This window comes from Xenopus laevis, chromosome 8S (assembly GCF_017654675.1).
Source record: "Xenopus laevis strain J_2021 chromosome 8S, Xenopus_laevis_v10.1, whole genome shotgun sequence".
NCBI classification, from domain to species: Eukaryota; Metazoa; Chordata; class Amphibia; order Anura; family Pipidae; genus Xenopus; species Xenopus laevis.
Window position 1 is genome coordinate 72,343,370 of NC_054386.1, and position 13,223 is coordinate 72,356,592.

The 13,223-nt window shown below is 35.3% G+C and overlaps 1 protein-coding gene across 1 annotated transcript in view; it reads right to left on the bottom strand.

Moving 5' to 3' along the window:
* The window catches only part of LOC108700149 (connector enhancer of kinase suppressor of ras 2), a 298,982-nt gene that overhangs the window by 108,633 nt on the left and 177,126 nt on the right, over positions 1-13,223 (bottom strand). Inside the window, exons 5-6 of the mRNA XM_041574976.1 lie at positions 11,353-11,394; positions 2,955-3,074 (exon numbers count right to left, since the gene is read on the bottom strand). Coding sequence (XP_041430910.1) covers positions 2,955-3,074; positions 11,353-11,394 — 162 coding nt within the window. The remainder of the gene's footprint in view (positions 1-2,954; positions 3,075-11,352; positions 11,395-13,223) is intronic.

The window sequence follows — 13,223 nt, forward strand, 5'->3', positions numbered from 1 at the left end:
GTCCTTCTGTACACTGATGTTTTGAAGCCTACAGTCATGGGAAATGGAGGTTTCTATCTCCCTGTGTACAAGGAGTGCTGTGGCATTCAGTGTGAGATTGCTTTGCTTGTAATGTTAGCTGTAAGATCATTTTCTGGAAATTTACAAGGGTTGCTTTATTGTTAGGTATACTAACACACTAAATGAAAATCCCTTTATGACATGTAAAGCCTACATTTTACTACCATGTATATAAATTGGGCATATCTTCCTCATACAAGCCACATCAATTGTATTGCATATACCCCCTCCATTTGCCAGAGCCATCACATTTTCTTAAAACAAATAGCAGCTTTGACCTGGCGGCCATTTTCCCTCTGACACATGATCAGTAACATTGACATCTGAAAACAGGACATGTATGCTGTAAAGTTCATGCAATGCAGAATGAAGGTTTACACAGGCTTAACATACTTTGATAAAATGTTCCACTTGGGCTGAGCACTATAATGGTTAAGCTGAGCTCAGGAGAGGTGGTTAGGAGAAAAAAAAGGATCAGTCTAAGACAGTTAGAGTTTCTATGCTGTCTCTTCATTGGCTGTTAGACTGGAGGGTGTATTAAGTAATCTTAGCTGAGAAGAACTGAGAATGCTTATAAGTTAACAAAAGTAAATTCCAGAGGGAGGGGGATAAGTGGGTTAGAGGAGGAGAATGATTTGTAAGCAGGGAATGCTGCAGCCTTATTGTAAATTTTTGTGTAGGGGGATCACATGTCCTTTAAAGAACAACTCTTGCTTCTATTCACTCATTGGTCAGTATTATTGCCTTGCATAGCTGAGCTCTGTATAAAGCTGGGTTTGGGTTTCTACCCTAAAGCAAAAGCATGCTGGTAGGTAAATCAGCTTCTGAAAAAAAAATGATTTCACTGAATCACTGAAAATGTTCTGTGTGTGCAACTTTTATAGAGAATGTTAACTGTAGGTCTCACTGTAAAATGGACTAATGATAATGTCTGAACACTCATTTACTTATGATAAGACTCCATTAATTCTTTATATAAAACATAATAAAATGCATCTGAAAGTGCAGCCCTGCAAATGTATTTCCAGCATGGAAAAAAAAATCTTTGAGAGTCAAGAGAGTCACATATCATAGAGCAGATACAGTAGCAGGTAAAATCATGTTACTGCATCATTGCTTCAATACTAGAGGCATGATGGATATTGGTGCCACAAATATAAACTGGCCTGGGGATTGAGGTCCAGGTAAACTGAGCTATCTTTGGTACATCCAGAAAATAAGGCAGAGTTTGTACTGCCAACATATATATACCACGTCACCTCTATATTATGCAGTCTCTTGACAGAGGTTAATTCTTAGTTCTGAAGGTACTGTATATACACAGTATTACTGTGCAGCAGCTGTACAAAATAATTGGTATAGGCAGCGAGTTCTTTATTAGAAATAAACTTTCTGGTAGTAGCAGAGAGATGTGTGGAATTCTTTGGAATTCAGTAATGCTTTGTAACAAAACATCTGCCTGGATGTAATTAATTAAGACACAAAATAAAGCCACCAGTTATAAATCTTAGATACATGTAAAGCATGCATAATTATAGGGCTTTCTTATATAGTAAGAGCTATAAATATAAATAAAAGTAGTCGAGAGAAAAAGTAAATGAAATCCGTATCATGTTCAATTGTATGTGCCCAGAATACTAATACAAAGCGATGAGTGACATAGTTTGTGTTTCAAAAGGACACAGAGTGTTCTACATTTTTTTGGCAGTAGATCTGAATACTGTTATTTGCTCAGCTGGACACAGGTGGGTCCTTAAAGGATACTTCACAATAATCTTAGATCTTCCCATCTCTGCGTAATGATAATCTAAATAGAGAACACAGAATGCAGAACACAAGGTCAAAAACACTTGACCCTGAAGGGATTGAAAAGGGTCCAGTATGTTCTTTGATTCTGCTTAATTTTTGTACTATGTCTAGAGAGCTAGCTTCTCTTTCTATGCCTGTGTGTTTAGTGGAAAGCTCCAAAACTAAGATTAATGTCTAAAATACTGGAATACATTTATCTGAGACCTCAGAAGGGATCTAAAGTCTGTTTTTTGAATGCTGTACCTACTAGATAGTTTTCCCTGTCTTCCTCCCTTTGGTCTAGTGCAGTACCTAATCAGTAGTGCAGCCGCTGTTGCTATGCATGAGGGCAGGCCAGTGCAGGAGCAGTAGGCTTGTCTTTTCTTGTTTGGTGGAACTGCTTTTAAAATCCTTATGTTGCACTATGAAAAATGTAATTTGGCTAGCAATAATTAGGACAGAATGACAGCCCAGCACATACTGAAAAGGGTCTAATAAGATGAGACAGGCATACTGCTTCTTGCCTGGTCTATTTACACCAGCCATCTGAAAAGCTAGTGGCTGCATTACCTCTTGAATAAAGACCACGGTAGATTGGAGGTGAGTATTGATGGGCAAATTAAATTTGCGCCAAATTTCCACGTTTTGCTGCCAGCGACAAAAAAAAATGTATTCGGTCGCCCATTGACTTTAATGCATTTGGACAAAAAAGGCACGGGTCAAATTGTCCCGGGCATCAAATTTGTCACGGGCGTTTTGTGAATTTTTCGCAAAATCGCCAATCACTGGAAGTGAGCGAAATAGGACAACCCTGGAAAAAAATGCAGTTATAACTATATATGTATACATTACCTTTAAAAATGGGCTTAAACCTTTATATTGATATAGATTGAGCAAAAAATGATGTCTATATATATATATATGTCACCTACTTTAGGATTCATCAGTCAGCGACCTGCAACCTTGCTGCTGTCCACTGCTCAAGAAAAAACTGCATAAAGTAATCCCAAAACAAGGTTACAAATTAATGTTAAAGTTTGTGTGCACAGAAACATAAAATAAGGAATGGTCAACAGTAAAACAGTAAAATCAGTAACAGGTCTTACCAGTCCTTCACTGGGCATAATGTTGGTGAGGTGAACTACTTCCAAGTGAGCAGATTGTGATACCAAAGAATCCGATGAGAGAGAAATGATGTGATCACAGATCCCAGATAAAGTTTTACACTAGGAGAAAACACACAAAAATGAACGCTCATAATAAACGAGTAACTAAACCCAGCATAGCAGTTCTGTATTAAATATTTAAAGTATTGTAAATAATGCATGCATTATTGTTTAATTCTAATCTAAGGGGCACATTTACTTATCTTGAGTGAAGGATTAGAATAAAAAATACTTAGAATTTCAAAGTATTTTTTGGCTACTTTGACCATCGAATTGGCTACTTTGACCTTCGACTACGACTTTGAATCGAACGTTTCGAACTAAAAATTGTTTGACTATTCGACCATCCGATAGTCGAAGCACTGTCTCTTTAAAAAAAACTTTGACCACCTACTTTGCCACCTAAAAATTACCGAGGTACCTATGGGGAAGGTCCCCGTAAGCTTTCTAAGTATTTTTTATCTAAGCAAAATCGTTCGATCGATGAATTAAAATCCTTTGAATGCTACGAACGAATTGCAGTAAATCCTTTGTCTTTGATATTCGAAGTCGAAGGATTTTACTTCGAAAGTCAAATATCGAGGGTAAATTAACCCTCGATATTCGACCAATAGTAAATGTGCCCCTAAGAATAGACTTTTCAGTTCAGAGCAAAAAATGTCTGCAAGGATCACTGGAGGATATACTCTCTCTCTCTATGCAAAATTAAATACATTTTTCTTTTAACCACCTAGCTTATTCTTCCTACTTCAGGTGGTAATCAGAGAAAAGCAACAGCACATTATACTGTGAAATTGCAGGAAATCTGGAAAAGTAATTCAAAATTAGAGTCTCCTATTGCTTACTAGAAGCATCAATACCGATTTGATTAAATGAATTTCATGTACTGTGTATGGTTCCAATAATTCCTTGAATAAACATTAAATCTAGAAGGCAATAAAAAATGCAATTAAGGCAAGAACTTTATGCAATTTGATTTATTCAATTTGACAATTAAAGCATGCCTGATGCTTAGTACAAAAATATGTAGATGCTTTAATGACTTTTTAACCGTCATTGTTATGATCACAGACATTTCAATCAGTCCTCACCAAACCAAAAGTCTACATACATTAATTATACATTTCCATGATAAGACAATGTCAGAAGTGGCTGGAAAAAGTGGTCAAAGTGTTCCAATTATACCCATGTGACTGCGCACATCAGTAGAGATGAACAATTTCTCCTGGTACAGTTACAGTTAAAATGTGTGATTTCACTGAATCACTGAATTTAACTTTTTCATGAATCCAAACAATAAGTTTTCCATACATTCTATTGTGTAGTAAAAAGACTGTTCCCAGCTGAAGTAATTTCTGCACAGTGCCTTCCACTTTTACTACGCGGATGCATTCCAAGAGACAGCTGCTATCACTGCAGTGCATAATTGATACAAGGATTTGTACAGTTAGGTCCATAAATATTTGGACAGAGACACCTTTTTTTCTAATTTTGGTTCGGTACATTACCACAATGGATTTTAAATGAAACAACTCAGATGCAGTTGAACTGCAGACTTTCAGATTTAATTCAGTGGGTTGAACAAAAGGATTGCATTAAATAAGCCTTTTTTTAACACAATCACTTCATTTCAGGGGCTCAAAAGTAATTGGAAAAAATTAAAAAACAAGATTAATTAAAGGAACAGTTTCATGTAAAAATGAAAACTGGCTAAATAGAGGGGTTGTGCAAAATAAAAAAAAATTCTTGGGCAAAAATGTAATCTATAAAGGCTGGAGTGAACAGATGTGTAACATAATAACCAGAATCCAACTTCCTGCTTTTCGGCTCTCTAACGCTAAGTTAGTCTTGAAGGGGGACCACATGGGATATAACTGTTCAGTGAGTTTGCAATTGATCCTCAGCATTCAGCTCAGATTCAAAAGCAGCAGTTATGACCCATGTGGCCCCCCTCAAGTCTCTGATTGGTTATTGCCTGGTAACCAAGCAGGGGAAACCAAGGGGTAAATTTATCAAAGAGTGAAGTTCCGCCACTAGAGTGAAATTCCGCAGCTCTCAATTCATTTCTATGGGATTTTGAAAGGCGTATTTATCAATGGGTGAAGTGAAAGTTCACCCTTTGATAAATTCGCCTATAAAAATCCCATAGAAATGAATGGAGAGTGCCTGAATTTCACTCTAGTGGCGGAACTTCACTATTAACTTCACTATTAACTTCACTCTTTGATAAATATACCCCCAAGAGAGCTGAAAAGCAGGAAGTAGGAATCTGTCTATTATGTTAGACATCCAGTCACTCCAGTCTTTATACATTGCACTTTTGTCGTACTAAGTATATTAGAAACATTTTTTATTTTGCACAGCCTACTTATTTTCACAGTTTTTATTTTGTACTGAACAATTCCTTTAAGTTGAAGGTCTCAGCTATTGACATCTAATCATTGTCACCCTTTACAACCATAATATTATCTAGGTAACTAAGCATTCAGTGAGAGGATCCTTCTCAAACCTTCCAAATATCTATGCCGTGAAAAGATCATCATCTTTTTTATCAGATCCACACATATGCAGGAATCTGCACTAAAACTCTTGGTTTAATGTTTCTCTAACAGCAAAATATGAAGCCTTGTTGTACATTTATGAAGTGGACATTTAAGTATTCATTATTATTTTTTAAGGTCATAATACCCCCAGACTGTGTTAATGCAATGGAAGAACTGAGCTCTCATTTGGGATCTCTCATTACATGTTATGAGATAGGGAATTGTACATGCATGGAAAGTGTTATTTACAGTGGTGTTTAGTCACTAAGTCGCTAAGGCCCCACGGTCTTTTGGGTCTTTGAAATTATCCACAAATGGCTAGTGTGTAAGAGCCCTAAAACTGTAATCTTTTGAATTTTTCAGTTAAGAAAGCCATAGGGAAAATAACAAAAGAAGTCATAGTCAGGCTCGCTTCAGGGATTTGCTGCCCCCTCCTGCTCCGTGCTTCTAACTTGTAGCGCAAGAGCGGGTCGAGGAGCAGTTCCGTTTTTAAAAAAATGGAAAGTTACCATAGGCCGCATCTGGTAACTGGTAACTGTGCCTCCTGAGGCAAGATTCCTTGCCTCATGGCCGGAGCTACCCTGGTCATAGTTTAGTACCAGCGTTGGACGCAACAGCGAATTTGGCTTAAAGTCTCTTAAAAGGCGCTGTGTACTTGATTCATTAATTTTAGTAATTCTTTGTTGTTGTGGTGAACATTTAAATATCACTGCCTTTTATAGCCCATAGGTATAACATGGCTTATGGCTAACTGGGTGCTAGCACCCTAAAACAAAAACAACCATAGCCCTATAATTAGTGATCTGCCCCGTTTCGCCAAGAAACTCCAGAAAATTAGCAAAACATCGTAACGGTTGTGAAATGTATTGAAGTCAATGGGCGTCAAAATAATTTTGATGCCCAACAATTTTTACACGCACAACTCTTTTGTCTAAATGCATTAAAGTCAATAGGCGTCCGAATAATTGTGACGTGCTACAATTTTGACGAGCCAAATTTTTTTTGTTGCAGTGAATTTTACCACGTCGAATTTCGTGGCAGTTTCGCAACTTTGAAGTTCAATGTGGTAAAATTCGTTCATTTGTTCGGATTCCATCAGTGGAATACGAAAGGTCGCCGCGAATACATGCCTGGCGAATAAATTCGCCCATCACTATCTATTATACTTTTCTGTAAAACTGTTTTGCCTAGTTTATCTATATATAGATATATAAAGCTCAGTTGAATTGGCATAAAATGCAAATGCATATTTTAGAAACGTTCGTGAGCAGCAGCAGAGCCTGCAATTACTGCAGTCAATAATTTGTTTCCGCAATGTGTAAATGAGGCATAGCTAATCAAGTTACAATGAAGCCATACTCCTGGAGTAAAAGCGACATAAGAAAAAGCACGACAACAACATAAAGTGATACTGACACTAAAAAACATTTTTTTTTAAAAAATGTTTAAAATATGAATGTACATTAAAAGATACTTATAGGTCATGCAAAATTTGAAATTCAAAGTAATTTTTTGGATACTTCGACCATCAAATAGGATACTACGACTTCGAATTTACTTCGAATTTGATTTGAAGTAAAATAGTTTGAATATTCAACCATTCGATAATCGAAGTACTGTCTCTTTAAAAAAACATAGACTTCAATACTTCGACAAATTAAACCTGCTATGTTAGCCTATGGGGACCTTCTACAGCATTTTTCTAAGTTTTTTGAAGTCGAAGTAAAATCGTTCGATTCGAAAGATTTAATCGTTCGATCTAACGATTTTACTTCGACCGCAGAACACCCAAATTCGATGAAAAAAGTTTGAATTCGATATTCAAATTCGAAGTATTTCAATTCGATGGTCGAATTTAGAAGTATTTTTTACTTCGAAGTTCTACCCTTGATAAATCTGCCCCTTAAAGTTTTTAATCCTAACAGACTACTGCTACACAAATATTGCAGCCTCATAGGCGAACACAGGGAGTCAGATAGGTAATGTAAAAGCATTGGGCAAATACTTTATGGCAAAATTATTACAAGCATGCGAGTCAATTTCATGTTATGTTAAATTTCTGGTGTCAGTATCTCTTTAAGGGTTTTATTTAAAGACTGCATCATATTTACAATGTTAAACAGACGGCAAAGGAATTCCTGATACATACGTATATGTCATTGAGGAAAAAAGGGGACGTTTTACCAGCAATCAAAGAATCAAAATAATGTAATAACAGAAAACCAAAGAACTGCTCTTACAGCCAAGCAGGTGGCTCTGCTCTCAGGGTCAGGGTACTAATAACCAAGGCTAGCTTGAGAACATAATCCATTCAAGTCAGGGGGGCTCTCAGGGGAAAACTGCAGATACAGAATCATATCAGAGTCTGATAACATATATGAAGAATTCCTGCTTAACATGGCAAGCTGGGAGAACAGCACCTTCATTTACAGATAAATCAAAATAAATAGGGTCTATGTACTCAGTTAATCACATTTCAACAATGAGAAAACAAAGGTATAGGGATACTCTAATGGATTTTTCTTAAGAAAATTGGAATAGGACACTGGTCTCCTTATATAGACATAAAAGGACATTATTTTTGTTTAGTACAGGTATGGGATCCGTTATCCGGAAACCCATTATCCAGAAAGATCCGACTCCATAATAATCAAATAATCCAGATTTAATTAATGGAAGCAAAACCAGCCTATTGGGGTTATTTATATGCTTTTCTGGTAGACTTAAGATATGAAGATCCAAATTATGGAAAGATCTGTTATCCAGAATACCCCAGTTTCTGAGCATTCTGAATACAGGTCCAATACCTGTATTTGTTCCTGGTTGACAACCACTGATCATTTCCCCCCTGTTTTGCCAAACTGACATTTTGTTTTTTTCCTTCACTGGGGTCATCATTTTTTATTGTCGCTAATAAAAGAAAAGTATTTACATGAAAAATAAAAACATATTGCGATCTAACATATGATAAATGTAATATAATCAATACAAGTAATACCTTGATAAAATATTTTAATCCAAATATATTTGGTGTTATACAGTCTTTTACAATAGCCAGTGGCTTTTCTACAAACCTCACCATGTACATATTGAATACACAGAAGAGGCTGATTTCCACCCAAAATGTTTGAAAATTATTTCAAACATGGCTTTCACCATTCAGAAAAATGGACATCTGTAGCTTTAATCACTGTAGTGTGCAGTGGCTATAGACTTGATCATGTGATGATTGTAGCAGGCTATAGTTTTGTATCATAAAGAAATTGCTTGGGGATGATCATTTAGAGATGTGATAGCCTTTATGGCAGTTTTATTTTAGAATGTAATGAAACATAATATTCAGGAGGTGGTTGGTAATGTAACAGTAGAATCATTATATGTGAATGAGCAGGTAGTGAGATATGCAGATGTATTGCATCTTTTTCTGTAACATCTGAGTGGAAGTAGAATAAGTAAGGAGAGCCATTAGCTCAGTTACTGGCAGAAGAGCCAGTAATAATTTACAAACTGACATTGCTTTGTATGCCTAGGTAGAGGGAAAATATTTAAAATATTTAGGGAAATAACTATATTTTTAAATAGATTTTAGATCCCATTTACAATTTAGATTTCCCAAAACATGCAAATGCCATAGAGTACGGTGTACACAGAATTATTTACTCATACAAACAGGGCACCATCTATCAGCACTGTCATATAGTGTTTCCTTTTTTAGTCACATATATTATATATACATGTATGCGTATGTATATATACATATATATATATATATATATATATATATATATATATATATATCCTGCTTATAGGTTAAAAGCAAATATCTGGAGAAAGAAAGTTCTTGATCGTTTTCGTTCTAGTCAAGGGAACATAACTTAAATAAAAACTCTACTTTACATCAAGTATTATGGATGTCTAAAATACCATATCAACACTTTAAGGGGCAGATTTACATAGGGTCGAATATCGAGGGTTAATTAACCCTCGATATTCGACTGCCGAATTGCAACCTTCTACTTCAAATATAGAAGTCGAAGGATTTAGCGCTATTCCTACGATCAAACGATTCAAAGGATTTTAATCCATCGATCAAAGGATTTTCCTTAGATCAAAAAATTGTTAGGAAGCCTAACATTGGCCTCAGTAGGTTTTAGGTGGCGAACTAGGGGGTCGAAGTATTTTTTAAAGAGACAGTACTTTCGACTATCGCATGGTCGAATAGTCAAACGATTTTTACTTTGAATCATTTGATTCGAACTCGCAGTCGAAGGGCGAAGTAGCCTATTCAATGGTCAAAGTAGCCATATTCGACCATTCGAAATTCAAAGTATTTTTTCTTCTAATCCTTCACTCGAGTAAATGGGCCCCTAATAGTCAGTCACCTTTAACGATTGATATGTTAAATTTATGGAAACCACTTGCAAAAAAGCACTTAGGTCTTCCACTCCACTTCTAAGTCCTTTAATGAATAATTGGGATTTCCCCCTGGGTTCTCTTAGCTAGATTTTTGTTGGTGGAGAAATAAGGTAATTAGCTTGGGCTGATTATTGTAAGTAATTGGAAAAAAATTCGAATTTACCTCTAACCCCGTTGAAAGCTAAGATAATACATAAAGCTATGAATAAAAAAGCTTAGTTATATGTTATATGCTACGCAATATGTTGGCGCTATATAAATACATGTTAATAATAATGTTGCAAAATGATATGGAGGTATATGATAAAATTTGCATGCGGTGGCTAGTCTATGAGAATGATCCGTTGCTGTTTTCAGCGTTACATGTGTAAAGTTTATACACTAGCATAGAGGCTAGAGAGATCGAAATGGAACTGCATATATATATATATTGAGAGCTCTAAGATTTATGTAGCCCAGCAGTTAGTTATAGATATTGGATAAGATATTTATGGTGACATTTTTTTGTAATTTTGTCGATTATTTTTATGTTTTAAAAAAATTAATAAAACATTTTGGTAATAAAAACCATCTACTTTTAAAGAAATAATGCTTGCATCTTCAAGTTGTCCTTCTAATATATATATTCATTTAATGGTTATTTGAATAAGAATTAGCATTAAATCGTTTTTTTGTTAAAAAAAAAAAATCACAATTTTAAAGTAGGATTAAATTTGCCTTATTATTTTATTAACTTTTTTTTTTAATTCCCAGTATTCCTATGGGCTTAAGTTTCCCAAAAGTATCAACAATGTGGTATTGCCCTAGACCACTTCCCATTATAGATTAATGTTATGTATAATGTAGGAGTGTCAGTAATGGCAATTGATTTTGAGTTTGATATCTAAAAGGATGAAGAGAAGGCAATCCAGCAAGTTTCCCATCTAGCCTCAGCAATTTGTTGCAAATGTCTGTATTAGAAGACCAGGTAAAAAAGAATGGAATGTGTTCAAAAAAGCTGCAACTACAAAATTCCACATTTCACCTTAACGTCTAAGCCTAGAGGATTCCTTTACACAGCTGCAAGTGCTGAGCACAATATTAATTTGAATATTGATCTAGATCAATATTAGATTCGCCCTAACCCAATTCAAAAAGGTGCAATATGCAAAGTTCAGAGAATATGAATGCAAGGGGGTCCAGGAACACCTTCAGGTTGTGTTACTTTTAGGGCTCACTTTGCATGTTGTACTCCCACATACAACTGATTTGCCTCTAGCAAACTCTACTCCAATGTATGTTGGAGATTATGTTGAATGTAGATGTAGATGTAAAATGTAAAATGCATATTATCTATTGGTAAAGGACTATATTATGGTACAATAAAATCTATTACTTACAACATGAAGAATTTTGTTTTCTGTTTCATACACAGTGCAATCCTGTTGAGAAAACAAAACAAAAACTAGTTATTAAAGAGGCACAATTATTTTTATCTCAATGTTGTTTCTGAAGCATTCAAATATTTTTTTTCAAGAACTATATAGTATTAAAGAAAAAAAAAATCACCGATGTACAACTGTAATTTTTTGTGGGGGGATATAAACATTTCAACACAGAGATCTCGATGTATTGTAACATGTCACAGAAATGTGATGGTTTGTAAACCAGGTTTGTAGATGTTTGGGAGTAAACTACAATAATATATAAAGTGTTATGTAAAACAGGACAATCACGGACAAGAAATCTATAGTAATCAATTGCTTTTACTGTTCAAGTCCAGGCAGAATAATAAATACCGACAAGCTTCTGTATACTATAACAGTACCACGGAAAATGTTGGCTGTAATTGCATAACTATTCTATTGTGATTTTATTTTCTTGTACAGGTATGGGATCTCTTATCTGTAAAAATCCATTATCCAGAAATCTCCAAATTAGGAGAAGGCCATCCTATAGAGTCCATTTTAAGCAAAGAATTAACACTTTTCAAGATGATTTTATTTTTATCTCTAATAATAAAACAGTTCCATATACTTGATGGTGCGTAAACTACAGTAATCCACACTGCTGACAAAACTGGATACCTTACTTATAGGTCTGTGGTCGGAAGTAAAGTAACTGTTACATGAAGGTTACTTAGCATTTTAAATTTTCACCTGTATTCTCCACAAATGCCTCTAATTAACTCTTGTTGCTTAATAGATGGACAACAACCCCCTTCAGAAACTTTGTACACCCTCAGCATTAAGCATCCCAAACTGCTGCATGCTTTGCGCATGCCCAATTAACTGATGCTGGCAATGGCATTTGGGTTTCATGAAAGGCACATATGCAGTAATGCATTAAAAGAAGAGGAAGTGGTCATGGGAAAATTGTATATTAGTAATGCAAACTTGAGGAATGTCCTTATCCTTTAATGTAATTCAGCAAATAGATTTATTTATTTAGGATAATCGGCCCACTAGGCAGAAATTGGATAGTGCTCTTATAGATAACTATAGGCTTCCCAAATGTATAAAAACTAAAAAGGATAAAATCATGTAAAGAGTAATGGTAATAAGCACAGCTTTTTATGAAGGTAAAACTTGGGGACCATTTTATCAATGATTGAGCCTTCATGCTACTAAACACACACATGACTTCCTAAACTATTGCATGGTTTCTGCATTTAAATACCTCACCTTCCTGCTGATTGGTTTTCTTTTTAGAACCTAAAATCAGTTGTCAGGAAGCCATGGTATTTGAATGCAGAAACCACACAGGAGATTAGTTTAAATATTAAAATAATATGATCACTGCACACGAAATCTGTGGCCTCCACACATTTTTCTGTATCCAGACCAACAGTTTGTGAAACTCTGTCCTTCAACATAATTCATGCCTCACATTTTCCTTTCCAAATCAACAGCACATTGGAAGCCAAACTTTTTAAATATTCAACCAATAAAAGAAAATGTACTTAAATGTGTAATAATCTGCTGGATGTTTCTTACATCTTTAGAAAATAGAAACTGTTCCTCTTAACAGCAGAATCTCTATTCTGTATTGAAAAAAACCTTACCATTAATTCCACAGCTAGGCCTTCTGTTTCCAATATAGATTCAGCACCTGGCTGTGTTTCAGACGACTGTTACATGTCACAGTAGAGGAGACTGTGATAAATGCTTTGAGATCCACGTAAGTTAGAAGACATTGCACTCTTTGAATGCAGACTTTTACCCTCTTAACCCTCTAAGTTTTGAAAACATATTGCAAATTGTTCTCACTA